A 20,819-nucleotide genomic window follows, 5' to 3' on the forward strand; every position below is an offset into this window, starting at 1 on the left:
ACCTGACAGGGCTGTAAGCATCTCTTAGGAGCATGCTCCTGTACCAATATGCTGCCAGTCAACTCTTCCGTCTGTTTTGAATTATTTTTACATTCATTTACACTGCTGCAGGTGAGAGCAGATTATGTCCCATAGAGCATTATATGTGTTAAGTATAACTATAATTAACATTTCTTTCACAACTTTGAGACCTTTTTTTTTTTTTTCTCCTTTTAAAAATAAGGAAACTAGCATTATTTTTTTAAAAAAACTATGCTTAAAATGACATTAAAACGTTTTTTTACCTAAACTAACAAAACCTAGTGAAATTAAGGGCTCACACTCAGCTGACACTAAAATTCCAAGTCTTTCTCTTTTTTTTTTAAGTTCATGATCATGTCAAGTAACACCAAAGGACAAACCTCAGTTTTGAATTTCTGGTTGTTATTAGCTTCAGTTCAAAATTTCACATTTAAAATGTCATTTTAATTTTTGTTTTTTAATATATGCATACACATACACGCATATATATATATATATATATATATATATATATATATATATATCGGCTCATAAATCCAAAATGAATTGAGCTCTAGGACGGTCCTCAAAGCCTTTATGCACTGTATAAAGACTTTTAAGAATTGACATCATCGACATTTGATTGAAGTAGATATGTACCAGTCATGGCTTTTACTACAAGGCAAAGGTTGAACGAACATTTTAGTTCCTCTCAAAGAAAAGCAGCAAGACCATTGGTGGTTAAACAAACAGAATAGCCACAGACTGGGAAAGCTGCCAGGTGTGGGAAGTCATCCAATGTCTATCTTTTCCTTCCATACCATCTTATTGTTCACTTTAGTTGCTCACCAAGTGCAGATGACTTTTACCTTCTGAGATGATCATGCCAGGTCCTCCTTGTACCTCTTGTTCTGGCAGGGAAGAGTCAACACACAGAAGTCAACCAGGTTACAAAGGCACCCCACTCTGTGACAGCACTACCCAAAACCGTGCCATGTTTGGACACAGATGCAGAGGTTTCAAGGTTACTTGGGGGGAAAGGCCATCCTGGAACTGACTTTTGCTTTTAAGGTGGGAGGGAGGGGACAGTTATTTTTAGTATTCAAAGAATCCAATCAATCAATCAATCGGCCAGTCAATGCCAAAAATATAGATATATCTCAACTGCATGGCCCTTTTAGAAAATTCACAGCTTAGCTAGAACATAAAGCATTCTCAGAAGCATCCCTGGGTATGGAAAAAGCCAGCTGATCCCATTTTTTGCCTGGAGCCCCCACACTGACTGATGATAGGAAGCTATGCAGCTTCACATTGGCACAGCAGTTTCTTTAAGCCCTGAACTTAATTTTCTGATGTTCTTCCCAAATTGGCTGGTTTGGTTAACCCAAGCATGTTAGCTCCATCCTAAGACTCAAAAGAGAAACACTGCAGAAATTCACATGCCAAAAGACAGGGACAGGCTGAGATACGTTTGACTAGGGGGAAAAAAAAGGCAAATCCAAACCATAATGGAAACCAATTGGAAAAATAACAATGGTCACGTCCATTCACAGATTAGTATCAGTTTGGCAACCGAGGATCACAACTGCACAGCGATCACTTGTTACTTTTGACTGACAACGGACTACTTGCAGATGCTCTGAAATGTAAATCATTGAGCGGGTGGGCTTGGCCTGTTGGTTGTCTTTGAAACATTTTTCCATTAATGGCCTCGAGTACGGCTGGGTATTTACAGTGATTGTTAAAAAGAGATATATACACACGTTTCTTTTGCTTTTTCACCTCTTCAAACATCAGGGAAGGGAAGGGAGACGGAGAGGGAGACGGAGAGGGAAAGGGAAAGGGAAAGGGAAAGGGAAAGGGAAAGGGAAAGGGAAAGGGAAAGGGAAAGGGAAAGGAGACCTACACCACCACCAAAACTATGATTTTTTTTTTTCTTTTCATTTTAGAGGGATGGTTTTTGGTTTGCTTGTTGATTGATTTGTTTTCCTTAGCTGCTCATGTCGCTAGGTTCTCCGCATTTATGCTGGACATCCGAATCTGAGAGCTGCTCTTGCTCAGAATGGAGAGTTGTGTCCCCCCGTTCACTCCGCTGCTCGCTAGAGAAGGATGACGATGTTTGAAATCCACAGCAAAATACCGGTTGACTTTCCAGCTCCTCCATTTTCTCTTTATTTCTGATTGCACCTTTAGGGAGAAACTTCAAAAGGTCATTTTTTATGTACTTAGCTGCTCGAGGACATGCTGACAAATTATCAAGATTAGAAGAAAAAAAAACAACCACAAATTGAAGAACTATTTTTAAGACTATTATCAAACTCCTCACTTCAGCAAAATCTGAAGTGACCTCTCCATGTCTGAAAGAGATCCAGGCATGCAGGGGGAACAACCCAGGCTCTGTGTCTCTGACTTTAGATAATTTAAGATTGGCCCAGAGGTGCGTAGAAGACCTGTTCTACACAAACTCCAACGTCGTTCTTGAGCTAGATCCTGTTTTCATCAATGGCCAGTACCAATTACATAACAAGAAGCCAAAGAAACCAGCAACAAAAAGGTACTAGACAGGAATGAAATGTCTAAGCAGACAACAGCTTTTGGGTTAATAGACACCTGTGACCTCCTTTCCTTTGAGATTTTTTCATGGGCACCCACAGAATCACCAAGACTAAAACAATCCACGGTTGAAAGCTCAATTGGGAAAAAAAGCACATAATTCTGCAGCTTTTCTGCTTTTCATTCATCACCAATTTCCTGGCAATCCTGCTAGGTGTGCATGTGTGTATGTCTATATGTAAGTTATAAAAGTTATTAATATCAGTAAGATCATACTAGCTCAGACCAACATTTACTTGGTCTATTACTCATTCCTGACAGGACCCTGTAGCATATTTCTGAATGAAGAATGAGTAAGGATGTGGAGATATTTTCCCAATATATTCTTCCAGTCTCCAACAAGCTGCTGTGTCAAAGATGTTCTTGTTAACAGTCATTGCTAAATTTTCCTAGATTAATACAATTGTCAAAATGGATCAGCATATGCCAAAATGCTAAACTAGCATTTGAACTTCATGGACACGAACAACAGGGAGTAAAAGTCCAAGGAAAACTTACATTTTCCTTCTAGTAGCTCTAAATTCCTATTTTGGTTAAAGTATAGATTGGTATAAATCAGGTAAAGTATGGAGTTATATTACTCTTGTATAAAGAAAAGTGTTTGCATGTGTAAGAGCATAATATACCAAAGGTAAACTCTTTATTACCCTAAGCAATTCAGCAGAGGCACAAGACATTCTCTAATGTCTTGAGAATTAAAATGGTTTTAATTAATCTGGTTGTGTTTGTTTGGCTAAGAACCACCATCACACCCCCTGCAAGGGGTTACAGGATAGCTGACACACTTTGCATGTTACCTTGGAAGGTGTTTATCTCCACGCTGGTTTTAGACAAGACCTTCTGGCTATGCTTTTAGCACTCATGGAAGATAATAGATGAAACAACAGTTGTAGGTGGGAGAGGCGGATATCCAGTAACACCAGCTGGTGAAGTATGAACACAGCCACTAATTCCAGCAAGACACGATCCAGAACTCACCTTCTGAGCTGCTTAGGACAGAGCTATGAAAAGTGCTTTAACAGACCTGCGAGTCCTTTAACAGTCACCTTGATTAAGCCTATGAGGAAAGATGACCAATAAGTTTGTTTGATGACCTTAGAGATTGTTATGCTTATCTGAGAAGGGATCACTTGGATCAAGGAGGTGCAGACCTTTTGTACTAGAGACCAGCTATGGCATGGTATGTACACATATGTATATGTGTACAAGCAGAGAACACCTACTGCACTAAACCTGGTAGAAATAGATGATTTCAGCCTCCTTGAAAAGAAAAAAAGAAGGTGACTTTAGGACAAATCTTCTCCTGTTGAATTGCACAATAGATGTGTATCAATGGAGGAGGGAACGGATGAACTGTAGATATTCTTCTTAAGGCAGCCTTGAGGAGGGAGCCTTTTTTCAATAACTCAGAAAATGGTTATCTCAGGTACTCAGTCTGATAAGCAAAGGCAGGGGAATTTCAATTTGCAGATCAAAATGGGTCAATCAGAAAAAAAACAAATGTGGGAAGCTGACACTAACAGCAGCAGCAGCAGTTGCCATGTGCTGAGAGGAGCGTGAGGTTTGCAAGGGATCCAGGGGGTGCCTGAGGGGGTTTCTGGGCATCTGACACCCTTGGGCTGTGTGTGTGGAGGGACCAGCTGGTAGGTGGCAGGTCTTACAAGATCAGTTGGGTGGTGCCCGCTGTCCCCACAGCCAGGTCAAACCATGCAAAAGCCGCATATGACTGGCTCCTGGGGAACACCAGCAACCAGGAGCGCAAGCAAGACATGGTGTCTGCTGGGTGCAGCATCAGCAACAGGATGTGGCACCTGTTGGGAGTGGCATCAGCAGTTTGTGCAGCAGTTCATGCAGGAAAGGTTGTGCACTCTGCCAGTTGTTGGGCTGCTGCCTGCTCTACGTACCTGCAGGCTTAGGCTGCAGCCCTGATGGTCACCCAAGCTAGCTGGTGGCTCTGAAAGCCCATCAAGCAGCTTGAGGTCACCAGGGAATTTGAAGGGTTTATAAGCAGTGCTCTGAGGTTGTTGGAAGCATAGTGGTAGTGACCAGGCAAGGGCTGAGCTCTGCAGCAGACAGGAATCAGCTATCTAGCAAGGCTAGCCTGGGAAGAGTGGAGGCAGCCACCCAGAGCTTCCTATCAGGAAAGATGCTGTTCAGGTGGAGGGATGCAAAGACTTCGACCCCACCTCCTGGGGAGGAGCGTGGAAGCTGCACCTGCTCAAGGTGGGCTGTCATGGAGCCAGTCATTCCAGCAGCAGGTGGAAGAGCTGTAGGAGGAAGTTAGCAGGCTATGCTATATTAGAGAGGGTAAATAAGAAATAGATAATTATTTGAGAATTTGCAAAAAGACATATTAGGGCCCTGCGGCACTGACCTCCAAGGACTACTGGACAAAGAGCTTTAATAGCAAACAGACAGCACCTTGGAGAATGAGGTGCCATGGTCCCTGGTGACCCGTGGGAGCAGGTTATCACTTCACTTTCCTTCTTCTTATGTACCAACCAGCAAGAGATATTAAACCTTGTCAGCAGACAAAACCAATAAGCAATATTCACAGGGAGGAACTGCACCAGCAGCACATTCTGAAAGCTGTGAAAGGTAGTGGCCAGTGCTAGTCACTGTCTGCTGAGAGGCACTGAGGCATTCAGCTCCTGCTTGACATACAGTCAGGTGAACTTTACTGCCTGCCAGGAGCCAAGATGCAGGATGTCACAGAAAGATTGCCACAAGTCGTTAAGAGCACAGACTAATACCCCCTACTGCTTTTCCATGTGGGCACCAATGACACAGTAGACAAAGCCTGGGTAAAGGTCAAGCAGGACTTCAGAGCCCTGGAGCTGCCAGTGAAAGGGACCGATGACCGAGTGATCTCCTCTGTCTTGCCAGAGATGCTAGGGATGCAGGCAGGAGTCAACGTATCGTGCAGATCTATACCTGGCTTTGTGGCTGGTGTCATTGCCAGGGGTTTGTTTTTTACAATCATAGGACATTCTTCAAAGAATACAGCCTGTTGGGGAGGAATGGGATACACCCACCTAGAAGAGGACACTCTTCACTAGCAGATTGGCTGACTCAGTGAATTGTGCTTTAAACTAATGAACTTGCAGAACAGTGTCCAAAGCTGTGACATCTGCCTAGTCATAAGCAGCAGGTTGGATGCGTTCAGCTACTATCAGAGTAGTGAAGAATGGTCCCCCAGCCCTCTCTAAGGCAAGACCCATAAGTCCAATCACCTCCAGTTTGTGTATACCAATGTGTGTAGTCTGGGCAGCAAACAGGAGAAACTGGAGCTCCCTGCCCAGTCACAGAGTTATGATATTATAGAAAACACAGAAACTTGGTGGGAAAACTCACATGACTGGAAGACCACAACGGATAGCTACAAACTATTCTGGGAAGATAGGAAAGGAAGAAGAAAAGGCGGAGTTGCACTTTATGTAAAATAGAAATTTGAGTGTTTGGAGGTGAATTATGGAGACCATGAAAGTTCTATGAAATGCCTTTGGATCAAGACCAGAGGAATTGTCACCAAGGGGGATCTTTTGTTAAGTATCTGTTACTGACCTCCCAGGCAGAATGACAAGGCTGATAAAACCTTACATCAGGTGCTTAAAGAAGTCTCAGGCCATCAGAACCTCTTTCTCATGGGTAACTCAGATAACCCAGACATTTGTGGGGAAAACAACATAGTGCCAGCAGGTTCCTGGAGTGTACTGAGGATTTCTTCCACTTACAGATGCTGGATATACCCACTAGAACAGCACATTGCTGTTCACCTGAAAAGAGGTTGTAGCTAGGTGAGTGTTGACCTGTTCTCCCAAGTAGCAAGCAGTAGGGCAATAGGAAACGGCCTCAGGTTCTACCAGGGGAGGTTTAGATTGGATATTAGGAAATATTTCTTTACTGAAAGGGTTGTCAAGCACTGGAACAGGCTGCCCAGGGAGGTGGTTGAGTCACCATCCCTGGAGGTATTTAAAAGATGTGTAGATGTGGCACTTAGGGACAGGGTTTAGTGGTGGACTTGTCAGTGCTGGGTTAATGGTTGGACTCAATGACCTTAAAGGTCTTTTCCAACCTAAACGATTCTTTGATTGCTAGATTTACTGCTCACAAATTGAGTCTTACTTCACAGCACAACTGACTACCAAAGCTAGCCTTGGAGAGAGTGATTATAACTTTGTGGAGTTTAAGGTGCTGCTGAGCCCACTAAAGACCAGTAGAAGGTCAAAGACCCTGTATTTTAGAAAAGCCAATTTCAATATGCTCAGGGCCTAACTGCAAGGGATTCCATGGGAAGTATCCATGGACAGCAAAGAAGCTGGAAGCACAAGAAGAGTTCATTCCCTACAAAGGGAAAGGAAATAGGCAGAACAAGAGACCAACTGTCTTAACAATAAGCTTTTGCTTAAAAACAAAAAAAGAAGCATACCAGCCATGGAAAGGCAGCCAAGTACCCATCAAGGACTACAAGAACCTTGCTAGGGCATGTAAAGATGCAGTCAGGAAGGCTAAGGTTCAGCTAGAACTGAAAACTAAAGGCCTACTAGTCTTAATTCAGTCTCTGGGAAAATAATGGAACAAAACTTCCCAGAAATTACCACAGACCAAATGAAGCATGTGATTGGGAAAAGCCAGCCAGGATTTACCAAAGACAAATCATACCAGGCTAACCTGACCATCTTCTGCAGCAAAATAATGTTTTATGTTGGCATGGAGAGATGATGTTTACCTGGACTTCAGCAAAGTGTTTGACACTGTTTCCCAGAACCTTCTCCTAAGCAAGCAGGCAAGATACAGATTGGGTGTGTGGTCTGCAAGACGTGTAGGAAATTGGCTGACAGGACACACTCCGAGGGTGGTGAACAATGCTTTTTAGTCAGGCTGGCAGCCTGTTGCTAGTGGGGTCCTCCAGGGATTGATGCTGGACTCCAAACTCTTCAACATCTTCATAAATGCTCTGGATGACAGGATTGAAAGCACCCTTGCCAAGCTGGCTGATGACACCAATCTGGATGGCAAGGTGGACATGTCAGAAGGGAGAGCCACTTTACAGAGACAACTGAAGAGGCTGGAAGAGTGGGCTAGCAAGAACTGTATGAAGTTTAGCAAAGACAAGTGCAAAGTTCTGCACTTGGGATGACATGACCAAAGAGACCAGTACAGTCCCTACCCCTGTCATGGAGCATTAATCTGAGCCGTCACCTCTGGCAGGGCCAACTTTTTGGTTTAATAAAGACATCATACATCCTCTATTTTTTGCTGAGACATTGTGAGATCCAGCCTAAGGTATAAAGGAATATGGCAGATGATGAGTTACAGTGAAGGTTTAGAACAGCAGTTACTCCCGCAAGGAAATGGGATGGAGATGGTGGGTGGGTGAGGTTAAATATTAAAAGTCTTACCTCCCCATTCAAGAAACAATAGAGAACAGCAACAACAAACCCCTAGGTAAATGGGAGAGAAAAAAAAAATGTAATTCAAATGCTTCAGTAAATGCCAGAAAATAGCTGGAGTTAAAGCAAAGAAACAAAAAACAAAACCAAAATCCTTGTATATTAAACATTTACATAAATTAATAAACACACAGTCTGAGAACTGTGCATGCAGAGCAGTTATAATGAACAGAGATTTCTTTTTAACAAAAGCAGAATTCACTGTATAATCACCTGGAAAGATCCCAGTCCCAATTCAAACACTAGTCTCTCCCGCTTACTGACATTTTCAGGAGAAAAAGCAAACACCGTGTAGTGAATTCCAAACAAGGGGATAAGCAGTAGTGTAGAGCGAGCCAGCCTCCTGTTATAATAGAGTGAAAGAACTTTAATGCAGCCTTGTAATAAATAACTTGCACGTTAATTAAAGAAGAAAACAGAAAAATATTTTGTTGCCTGCCTATTGGGAAATACATACACTGTATAATTATTCAAACAAATATACAACATTCCCATTTGTTCCCAAACAGTGATTTCACACACACTGTAGTTTGCTCCCACTTCTTCACACTGATAAAATAATAGCACGTTAGTAATGCTTAATATTCTGTGCTTTTATTTTAATTTGCATTATTATAAGCAGGATTTTTTTCTACTGTGCCAAACATGAGAAGGGTAATCTTGCGAAGGGATTCAGACTGCTACCATAACACAATAATAAACCTCTCACCCAATTGCTTAATCCCAGTGAAGTGTTTTAAATCATTTTGTGTGTGTGTGTGAATTTATTTCTGCATAGCAAAAAATTCCAGAACATCAATACAATATAAAAAGCTAAACACCACCACCACCCTATATTCTCATATTCATGACTACTTCTCAAGGTCTTGATTTTGGTGTCATATATACTGTTGGAAACCTAAGTGTAATTCCACTGTGTAACTAATTTCCATTGCATCAGAATAAAGATATTTCAGGGGGAAATCAAATTCAGTAGGTATAAACAAAAGGGCTGGAAACGAAGGTATGTACCTGTAAGTACTTAACTCAGTATGGATGAAATTCCCCCAAAACAGGGGTCCAGCCAAGACATACATGTTTTAGACTGTGTCTTTTGCTGATTGAACAGCAAAAAAGACCCAAAAGAAGGCAAGTGTTGATTTGAACATAAAGCAAGTGTTTTGTTATAAACAAAGTGGCCTGAAATAACTGCCAGGACATTTTCAACAGGGGAAAAACATGACTGATTTCCTTCAAGTAAGTTAAGGAGATGGATGTAGGACAAAGGGAGCTAAAAAGCCATAAAGATTTTTGCAAGAGCAGCATACTTTTTAAAATTCAACTGTTCACACTGATTATATCTATATTGTATATTGCAGACATGTTTGAATTTGTTAATACATGCTCAACAATGTCCCCCAAACAAGGTATTTGTCTTACTGAAAGTGGAGATAATACATCTCCAAGAACTCTGTGAACATATTACACCCAACACTAAACTGGAAATGGGACATTGTTCGTTGCTGGTGTCCCTCAGTCATACTTTTTGCACTAATGGTGATAAACACATCACAGCCCTTGCCCTGAGGTTCTACGAAACATGAGTCATTAATCTGATGTGCACCAAATCTCAGGTCTTGGTGAACAACCCAACAAACCAGAGAACACAGTTCTTGTGAATTAACAAGTTAGACATTGACTGAAAGTGTTTTGGTTTTTTCATAAGAAAGGAACAACCCTGGAAGAGGCTGATGAAGATCATGCAGAGTCTCCAGTTTTGGTAAACTCTAGAAGATTCAAGCTATACAGGAGGGACCTGTATAATGGACAGTGTAATGGACTAAAAAAACATTCAGGGTCCCTTCTAGTGCTTTTTCTCCATGGACATGTAATCAGATAATTAAAAAGGAACAGAAGCATTGTGGAAAAGATTATAGACTACAGCTATCTCCATAAAAAAAAAAAAAAAAAGTATGTAAAAAACTTAAGTGTCTTAAACTAGCTATGGAATTAAAAAAAAAAAGAGGTAGTAAACTGGACAAAGAAGTATTGCCTCTCAAAATCTGTTAAATTTTATATTCAGAATTAATTACAACAATAACAAAAGGATAAAAGTTATTTTGATTTGAAAGTCAGAGTAGAATTTTTTGTTAGTATGTTGTATCTCACCGCAATCATAGGAGAGTAACTTTGGGAAAAGTGTGGAGGAAGACTTTTTCTATTGTCAGTTTTCTGGCATTAATTATATCTGATTAATCAGGCAATTCATTTGTAGAATCATGAAATATAATGTCTTCAACTGATTTGAGATGCTGCCTTCAATACTGTCATAAAAGTCAGGAAGACAATACCTGAACAGTAAGAAATAACACATGAAGTTTATAGATCATTAAGATCTATAAAGTGGAGAAGAAGATTGTAATGGTAAGAAAATCTTGGGAGATACTAATTACTGTGTGGATGATGACAAATTGTGTTTTTTTCAGTTGCATTAGGAAGAAAGAAGACTTAAAGCAGCACCCGTGAGAAATGTAAATTTATGTGCAATGGTGAAATGTTAAAGGATAGAGCAAAATTCTCAGGATTGTAATAGTCAAAGATATTAATTGTCTTTTTTTCCTACACTCTTTCAGACAAGCAAGAAACTCAGGGGATAGATCAAAAAATTTTGAGGGCAATAATTACTCAGGTGGGCTCCAACTGGCAGTTTAGAAGCAGTATGTTTTCCAAAACGACTAGCAAAAGCCTTGATCACATTATAACAGGTAGAGGAATGTCTTAAGGTTACTTTTAAAAAAAGTAGGTTGTATTTCAACTTTTGTTGAGGCTGACATTTTTCAGCTGTTATTTTCCTTAAAAACAATTTAAATGTAAGATTTTCTCCAATAGCATGGCTATGAATGTGGCCTTTCCATAAAGTGTTAGTACAAAAAGACACAGATAATGGTGTCATCTGTTTTGTCTCACTCCTCTATAGAATTATCAAAAGACATCTTTATAGTAAAAGGGATAGAAAGTAGGATGGCTGTTGAACTTTGACGAGTATCTGAAGGAACCATGTCTTCATTTTTCCATTGCACATCCATGGTTATTAAGGAGACTGCTGAAGTGTCTATGGATACTACATAGGATGAAACTGGGCACGAATTGGAAATCACATGGCATTGCTGAGTAAAATTTCCAGTGATTTCTACTGAATATTCCAGTTTTTTCCTATTCTGCAATTAAAAACAGGCTTCTAGAAGAAAAAATAATGCTGTGATTTAGGCAAACATAGTAACTGTATAACAGATGGAAAAATCCCCACCCAACAACTATATTTTGAGCAACTGTGCAATAGGGAACAAGGAACAATGGATTCTAAATGGTCTAAATAGATTCTTCCACTTCCTGTGAATGGAATGGAACAAAGATCTGTCTCTAGCTTCAGAACCTGCAGACACAACAGTATGAACTGCTGAGCTGGGTACGTGCTGATGCCATTTGGAATGAATGGAGGCCATCAGAAAACATGGGTCCTCTACATCAGGAGACCTGAAGCTCCAGAAGTAATTGTGTAAGGAAATTTGTGGTTGTCATTCTTTTCTGAGAGAGAGGTGAAAATCGTAGCTTTGAGCTTACTCTTCCATCAGTTCCAGGTATCTCCACTGCGCTGAAGACGTGTCTTGTGCCATTTCTGCTCAGACTGCAGCTGCTTCTGTTGGACTAATTGCAAAGTTGTGTAGCTCGAAAAAGCCCTTGTAACTTGCATAAGGTTTGACAGATGACACAGTGCTATTAAGCTAATGATAAAATACAGCATAACTTTTACTCTGGCAAAGAGTTTGTTGCCTTGGTCTTAGGGGTTCTCACCATCCAACTTTTTTGAGACAAAATATCACAGACTGTCAAAGGAAGCAAAAGATCTTTGAACCACAGCCTTTGAAGAAGACTGTGTAGTAGTCTGCTAAGTCTTAAGTGAAATTAATTTGATCAAATAAACTTTTGCAGTGAAGACATCAAGGTCTGTGGTAGACATGCAGAACAGCATTCATGCACCAAGGTTTGGACATACATCATGTAGATATGTATGTCAATAATCTATGGTAAAATTATTAACTTAGTGTCTCTAAAGCTAATAATAATAATAATAATAATAATAATAAAATAATAATAATAATAATAATAATAATAATAATAATAATAATAATAATAATAATAATAATAATAATAAAGAAGCACTTTCAAGGCATATTTCTTGCCTGCTATAGATGGCTTTTAAAGAAGAGTTGACTCCTGTTGTAAACTCCATGGGTACGTACTGAATGCATCTATTCTGTGTATATTTACTAGCTTAAAGTTGTTAGATACTTGCAATGATGATATCTATTTTAGTTAAATTAATTCCACACCTACATTCCCTTTATTTTCTGTGAAGAGTAACAGGCGCTTAGGCACAAGGACGAATCAGCTGCCCCTCATCTGTCCCTAAGGAAGGCCTGATCGCATCCCAGGTCTCTCCACTGACTACAGAGGAAATCTGGAGTGAGTTTGTCATATAATTGCTGCACTGTAGGCTTGTAGTTTAGATTAGAGGAATCCCATCTCTTTGGCTGTAACTCAGTGATGAATATGTAAAAAAAAATAATCATGATTATATCTCAAATAGAAGGATAAAGAGCAAACCATGAAGACACAGGATGCCATTAGTGATGAAATGCTTAAAGTAGTGCATGTTTAATAAACCAAAGTAGCTATTTTATCACAGAGATGCTAAGCATGGTTAACAGGACTTTCAGGAACTTCAGATACATGTCTTTTCCAAATGCTTCATTAGTTCGGTAGATCAAAGACCTCAGGTAACACCTAAATACAGTAATTGGTTATGGCTTTTGAATTGTCCAACGCGTAAATCACATCTGCAGACTAAGGACTTGAAAAGCAGGGGAAGCTTACTGAGGTTTCCCTATTTTAACAAAAAAATAAGGTTTAATTATGTTTATTGGAAATGTACAGATTTTTCCTGGGTTCCTGTTTAGGCTGAATACTTCCCATTGACTGGGTAGAGGATTTCACCTTACAGAGCTGTCAGTCTGCCATCCTTCTGAAACACTGCACTAGAGAAATTTGTTTCTCTGCAAAGGCCCAGTGTGAAGTCTGTGCTGCATCAGGTTGTAGGTTAAGTAGTAAAGTTCATATTTCAAACTGTCTCCTCCTAAATGCAGGTCCTAGTTTTACCTAACTGCTCTTAGACTTCAAGCTTCTCTCAGTGTAGAACACGGACCCGCTGACTGTCCTGTGCTCTGTTTCTTCCATCTGCTTTTGCACAGTGTTAGTCTGTTGACTGAATCTTTTAAGCATCTTCATTGGTCTATTCCTTAAAAACCTTGAGGAGATGCAAAATCACAGAGGAAATCTATTTTCATGTTTAACTTTTTTTTCTACCTGAAAACAACATATGCAGCTGTAGTGTTACAAAACAGCCTTTTTTTTCCTTAATGGCGTCAAAGATAACAGCTAAGTATTCTTCAGCAAAATGCTGGGCTGTTGGATCTGTGTGGCAGGAGATCTCTGAAAGTGTTGATTTGCACTTATAAGGCTGCTGTGAAATTCAGGGGGAAGTTCATCAGGAAACATCTTTCTGAAAGGTACACCTCAGCTAAACAAATCTGTGGGCTTCTCACACAAGCCACAGAGAGTGAGGTGCACTACGAGAGAGTGATTAATCCACATGTCTCTAGACTAAATGGCATTTATTCACTTTTCTAGATGCCTCACTCTCCATAGGTGTAGCTTTGACAACACCTTCTGACTAGACACATAATATTTTAGTATTTGGTTTACCTTAACCTTTCCTCACCCTTGTGTGTATACTAACACAACTTCACTCAGTTAAATGGACATAAGATGCTTTACACCAGCTGAGTCAACCAGCCTTGCCCTGCCCTGGTTGTTCTAGCAAACTTTTGGGTGAAACATTTACTCTCAGTACGACCAGTGCTCACCTCTTTGCTGTATAATAAAGAGCAACTATTAATAGTTTCTATACAGACACTACCCAGAACTATAAATAGCATCAGCCATAAGTACAAAATTATAAAAAACAAAAAACCAAAAAAACCCAAACACAACGAACCAAAACCAAACCAACCTTAAAAAAACTTGACCGTGATGCATCAGCAAAAGCACAGAACAATAAAAAATTCTACATGCAACAAGAAATAAGGGAAGGCTTGCTCTCTGGTTATTGCCCCTCTGCTAATTATCCAGTCATTTACTTGCAACATGCGTCATACACACACAGTAATGTCACAGGTTTGCATACACTTACAGGGTAATGGTGGATAGTTCTGACATCTTGCAAGAGTGCTGGTTAGCCCTCTTAGGTTTACAGTAGCATTTCTGAACGCAGCTGCTAAATATGACAAGATTAGCATTTTTTTCAGCATATTGTGAACAGGCCAAGGTAGGTCACTTTCAACACATTTCATGAGACACATCACAAAGATGGAAAGCGGATACGACAGAACGAAATCACAGCAAACACCAGCTGCTTGACCGAAGCAAAAAGAAACAAAAAAATTAAAATACACTGGCTGCTGCTGGCAGTTGTGATGTGTTGATTCACAGACAAAGCAAAGATTGAACAGCCCGGAGGCAGGCGGGCAGTGTTACGCATCCAAAATACACGTGACCTTGGCAGTCTGGTATCGTGCGGAGGGTGACAGGACAAGGAAAGTTGGCTGCACGCTTCTGCAGGACAGTCAGAGAGTAACATAGAATTGTAGGATGAAGATTAATCTAAGATGAAGTTGGATCTACTGTTCCTCATTTTCAGGTGGAAGTACCCAGGACAGTGTGGATCCCTTTTTTACTGAAGAGTACTAGTAAGGACACCAAAGTACTTTTTTTGCCCAGCTTCTGTGATGCAGGGGGAGGGAAGTTCAGGATGGAAACTGCATGTCTGACTGGTAATTCAGAGGGACCGCTCATTTTTTGTCACACACACTAAGACTGGTGTGGTCATAAAAGCAGCAGGCACATCTACTAGGAACCAGGACCAGCATTTCTACACGTTGTATTCTAGAAAGAGCTGCTATGGAGAAACATTTACAACCAGCCTGAGAGAGGCTAATTTACATCAGCTGTCAAGAAGGGTGATCTGAAACAATATGGGAAGGCGTTGTGAGGGATCTTGTAACAGATTTTATAGCTGTTACAATGGGCTGAAAAACATGAGAATTGAAAACATTAATTTCTTGTCAGCTTTTAAGGGGAGGATTTTTTTTTCTCTTTTGTTTTCAACACATGGTTGTTTTGGTGGGATTCAGCTCAGAGAAGACTGGATATTTACAGTGTCGATGTCTAAGTAAACTGGACATCCTTAGTCCCTTGAGAATCATCAGAGAGAATAAGTAGTTAAGAGAGAAATATACAGCTATTGTTCAGGCTATAACTGACCTCCTTCAGCTGACCCTTTAGGATGGGATGAACGGCATCCCAAACACCACTGCTTATCCTGACTAAATCACCATTGACTATACAGGAAAAAAAGATGATTTTTAAAAGCAATTGCCTACAAGGCAAACCTAATATTCAAACAAATCAAACTCTGTTTCTGTTGCTCTGCTAATATGCTTGGTCCAAGATTTGTTCACCTAACCTAAATAAGGGGAAGATACAGCTTATAAACTGAATAGTAAAATAGACTGAATTGAAAACAGATTAACTTAACTCCTTTAGGCTAATCCCATTTACTAGAGTTTTGTTTAGTTTTGTTTTGTTTCCTTTTGGGTAATCAAAACCTGAAAACTGTGTTGTTATTAAAGATTGTAGCCTAAGAGCCAGAAAGCAGACTATTGTGGCATGCACACATCCAGCAAATAGAAAAGGTAATTATGTTCCAATTTACAAAATTAATCTCAATTCTTGGATGATGCTAAGGAAGTACATCTGAAAATGACTGTTCCTTTTACAGTCTCACTTCTGTGGTAAAATTTTGCACTGCCTCTGTTTTTCAGAGAGCTGAGTCATGAATTAATTGTCAGCTAAGACTAATCAAAAAGAAGGAGGGAAGTTTTAGAGAGAGTTGCTTTTTACTGTGACTGAGACTTTCAGAAGTGACTATGGATTTTGAGTGTCTCACTCTTTTTTGGATCACCTGATCTGAATTATATTTTATCTGACCGATTTTTACCACAAGAGGGGTGCTCAGCATGTGCTGAAAAGCAGTGCTTATGAAGGCATTTTAATGTACATAACCTGAAGATGAAACATCTAAAAATCAATAATCACTTTGAAAAATCTTAGCTGTGGATTGTTGTAAAGGATTGTGTTCTTCAGTTACATGCTTAATATTGCTGTGGTGATCTGGAAAAAAAAAAAGAATCCCCACCCACGATTCCCTTACTGCTTATGTCTTGTTTTACTTGGCAGGGATTAATTTTCATTACAGGTTTTTCTAGTGAGTAAACCTAACATGATATTGCACTTGATATTTGCAAGAATTATTAAAAAAAAGGATTTTGAAAATATTATCTAAGAATTAATATTGCTCCTTATCCAATGAAGGGACATTTACCCATGGGTTTGTGATGGAAAACTTTGCTAGCACTTCTCAGGAAAACATTCATATTTTAGTGCTGTTAGCATTTTTTCTGCCACTCATCTAATTTAGGTAGAATCATCTGTCTGATGTTAGGTATTGTACAGTGACTCAAAATCTTTTGAATACAGAATTGATTGAAGTTTTCCTTCCTTCCACACACCCCTCCCTTTTTCAAAAACCCTCTTTATTTTATTCATTCGTTTGTTTATTTATTTATTTATTTATTATGAAAGCAGAAACATTGGTGGAAGGAAAGGGAGAAAGAGAGAAGAGGCAGAAAATGCAGAAACCAGAAAGAAATAGGAAGGATGAAAAAATAGCCAAATAAGAGAAAATTAATATAAATGAGATTATAAATATCAAAACACTACATGAATTAGGGTAGGATCCCTAGATCTCTGTAGGCACACACAGAATGGAGTCGGTCACATTGAACTATATGTACCTAAGACGAATTTAAACCAAACTGTCACCTTTGATTCACTCACTCATGGAAAGAAACAGCCACTTCCAGAGGCTGAGCTGACCTGTGTAACAGAGGCACCTCAGACACATGGATGCACTGTCTGACAGAGGTGCCCGGGTCTCTCAGCTCCGCCACAGATGACGACTAGACTGCTTAGATTAAATACGAGACTTTAGACAGCTAAAGGCAAACAAGCTGAGTCTCACCGCATGTGTCCTGTGCATGGAGTGCAGCTGCCTCGGGGAGGAAGAGGGAGAGTGCTAGGGTGGAAGGGGAAAGAAAACAGTTACACATTCCCAGGGTCAAAGGAGTGATGTATGATGTGGCTGATAACCATCTTGTCAGACTGAGCATGTTAACGTCTGGCAAGTTAATGCAAATGAGAGAGTACACAAATTTGAGGCAAAAATAGTTGCCATTCAATTCAAAAGACTTTGTAGAATTTTTTAAGAGGTGCTTAAGAGAATTAAAATGAGCATGCTGATTCAGGGGAACAACGTTATGCTCTCTTACCAAGGCCATGTAGGTCCATCATGAAAATGAAATGAACTAGTGACGTGAGTTTAGGTCACTAATAACACACAGGGAATTGCAGAGCTTGTGGGTTGTCTCTGAATATGCCGAAGGGGAATCCTTTAGGAGACACAGCAAAGGTAGAATTTGATTCACGCAAATTAAAACTGTGCCTCGTGAAGAGTCTTTGAGCACCCTGCTCAAGTAGTTCTATGTAACCTCACTACAAGTAGCACAGGCAACCATGTAGTAGTAGGAGAAGGAATGTGGGGAAAAAATCAGTGAAATAAAGTACTGAAAATACAGCAGAAAGTTAACCAAAGTGAAAGTAGAAAGATTATATGGAAGAGAGAGAAAACAATTGAAAAGTGGATCCATATAGCCTATCAGTTACTCTACATACCTGCTTGCATACAGCTGATACTGCTCTAGGCTGGGGGACTTTTTTTCTTTGCTGCTCAATACGCAAGGATTCCCTGAAGCCAAACTTGTTTCCTAGCCAGGACACCAACTACATTTTTGAAAACCCTGGACTTGCAGATCAGATGGAAGCAGTTTGGAAAACTGAATGGGTTCTGTGAGCAGAAAACAGACTATACAATTCCGTCCTGCAGTGGTGACCATGGCCCCTAGTCCGCTCTGTGCAAGTGGACTCGTATCACCTCTCTCACCCAGACACAGAATAAGCATGGATGCTTCCCAGTAGAGTTGTTATCTAGTTCCATCTCATCTAATTTTTGAAGTTAATGTTATAGTCTTTTACCTTGTCACCACACACTAGCTTTGCAGTTGGTGGTGAGAAATACACTGTACAGTGAGATTTATCTGACCTATTTTAAACATCTTGTTCAGAACAAAATAAATTGTACTAATGTTTGTATTCTCTGGACTGAGTAGATCTCTACTGACTGTGGAAGGAGCCCTGTATGATTATTTTATTAAATCAGGTGGGTCCCATGCTGCCTTGCTAAAAGTACAACCATTATTAGGCTCTTCAGGAAAAAAAAGCAGCTCTTTTTTTTTTCTCCACTCCTCAATTGAAAACAAATCCAAAAGTCTTAGTCTTGTTACCTATAACTCTACTTTTTACTGCTAACACCACCAAATTAAAAAAAAAAAAAAAACAAACAAAAAAACCAGCAACACCTTTCCCCTGACCTCTCTAAAAGGTTTGAGGTATTCCAGGATCATCTTCTGACACTTGGGAATAATGTGAAAACAAGATGGAAAAAAAAAAAAAAAGCGAAAGTGTGAAGTCTCCTTTACTGTCCTTATCCAAAATGCATTCAAATCAGTTGACTGTAATTTTCTTTCTTCTGATGTTTTAGTGGCTACTTTTTAAGGCTCTGGCATTAGTTTAACATGTAAGAGGTCAGCTTTGCTTCTCTTCACTTTTGAGTAGCTCTTCACTTTTGAGTAGGCATGTCTTACACAGCCCAGTGGATTGCTTTTTTTTTTTCCCTTCAGCGATTTGGATGAACACAAAGAAGATTTGGATCTTTTGTGTCTATGTACTTGTAAAGTCAATAAACTTCAAGCTAAAACCTTGGGTGTATGTAGGAAGCCTCCAAGGGTCTTTTATGGATTTCAAAGCTCCCGTATTACAGAGAACATTCAATATTCTCTATACACTTTACATGAGTGTACTTTTAATTCCAGCAAAGTTAGATGTAATCTATTGTAACTGAAATCTAGCGTGGTCATTACAACAATCATCTGACAAAGGAACAGTGTGTCTGTGAGGAAACCACTGTCACCTCTCCAGAGGCTGAGGATGGATTACTGCTTGCAGACTGTAGCTGTGGCTGGAAACGAATGTCTAACAACTGTGAATCTGAACTGGAACTTTTTGTCCAGTAATTCTGACCTTTGTGCAGATCTGAGCTTTGAAGATGAAACGGTATGCTCAAAGAGAGCCAAAAATCATCTCAACACTGTTTGTTCTTGGCTTTGCTAACTTCTACAGGGTGGGCATACAAGGATGGAGAAAGCCATTGCTATTACTGAGAGATCAAATAATGAAGAGATAAAGCTTAATATTTAGCTGTGCTCTAGAGAAGAAAGTAGAGGGCAGAATACTTCCATCAGAAGCAGTCTTTCAGTGGACTGTAGCTTCAAGGTTATGTGTCCTGATCGTTCCTCTGTATTAACTCTGGAGATCCTGCTTTAACAAGCTAGATTATTCTCACTGACTCCAGAGCACAGGCTGATGCCATGCATTACGGAATAATTCTGATGGAGGTGCAGTAACATAACAGTAGCGTAGGAGACAACAGCATGTTTACTGAGAAAAATGTACTACACCAAATGAAAATTCTTAAATGGTTCTGAATATAGGTTTACTCTTTTGAATTAACAATATGCCCGGCCAAATCCAGTCATAAGTTATCTGAGAATGTGATTAGCTCATTGTCCTTAAACAAATGAGCAAAACCCACAGAGTATTTGTTGTCACAGTCTGCCACAAGAAGTGGATTTTCAAGCATTACAGACAGGTCTTGGTCCTGTCAGCCTGCAGAGCTCAGCATGAGTATAGCTACACTGACTGCAGATAATTTGCAGCTCTGAAGCTTCAGTCAGACTACTTTGCCTCACCTGCCTTACATGTTACATGATATCGCCGCAGACAACGATCCAAGTTTCAACCCATCTCTATAACCCTCCTTAACGAAAAAAAAGAATGCTGCCTTTATTGAAAAGGCTTGGGCTTGCAGACGTGTAATCAGCTGAACATCTCCAGTGTTTCCATTGAAAATATACAACAGGAATTAGAGTTTGGAAATGTCTCAGTAATGGTACAGGTGCACAGCAAATGAGGCACTAAGACTATGATATGAACCATATGCACAACTTTGGATATGTCCAATCTGGATAGTATACATTTATTTAAACCACCTTCATTGAGTCTTAATTCAATATTAAGCCATTGCGACCTGGTAGCCTTTGAGTGTGTACTCTCCAAGGCAGGGAGAATTTGTTCCTGAGCAATTAACCAATTTCCTCATTTACACCACACAGTCCCTTTTATGCACAGTGTTAGTTACAAGAGCCCTGTGAGAAGTTCACCCTTCCAGATCAAAAAACCTTCTGCACTGTGACAGCACCGTCTTTCTTGTCCCTTCCACACTGCAGGCTCTAAAGGCTATGTACCTGATTGGAGTACATCCTGATAATTCTTCAGACGTAAAACTAAAACCACTGGATGTGA

At 39.9% G+C, this 20,819-nt stretch overlaps 1 protein-coding gene across 4 annotated transcripts in view; it reads right to left on the reverse strand.

Moving 5' to 3' along the window:
* Positions 1-1,337: 1,337 nt before the first annotated feature.
* Positions 1,338-20,819, reverse strand: part of ADCYAP1R1 (ADCYAP receptor type I) — a 141,021-nt gene continuing 121,539 nt past the window's right edge. Inside the window, exons 14-17 of one of the 4 annotated variants that reach the window (XM_055710027.1) lie at positions 14,356-14,439; positions 8,280-8,409; positions 8,016-8,057; positions 1,338-2,187 (exon numbers count right to left, since the gene is read on the reverse strand). In XM_055710027.1, the coding sequence (XP_055566002.1) occupies positions 1,999-2,187; positions 8,016-8,057; positions 8,280-8,409; positions 14,356-14,439 (445 nt within the window). In that variant the 3' untranslated portion in view covers positions 1,338-1,998. Of the gene's footprint in view, positions 2,201-8,015; positions 8,058-8,279; positions 8,410-14,355; positions 14,440-20,819 lie in introns of all 4 variants that reach the window. The other 3 variants (XM_055710026.1, XM_055710029.1, XM_055710028.1) reach the window with 3 other exon arrangements.

This window comes from Falco cherrug, chromosome 4, assembly GCF_023634085.1.
Source record: "Falco cherrug isolate bFalChe1 chromosome 4, bFalChe1.pri, whole genome shotgun sequence".
Taxonomy (NCBI): Eukaryota; Metazoa; Chordata; class Aves; order Falconiformes; family Falconidae; genus Falco; species Falco cherrug.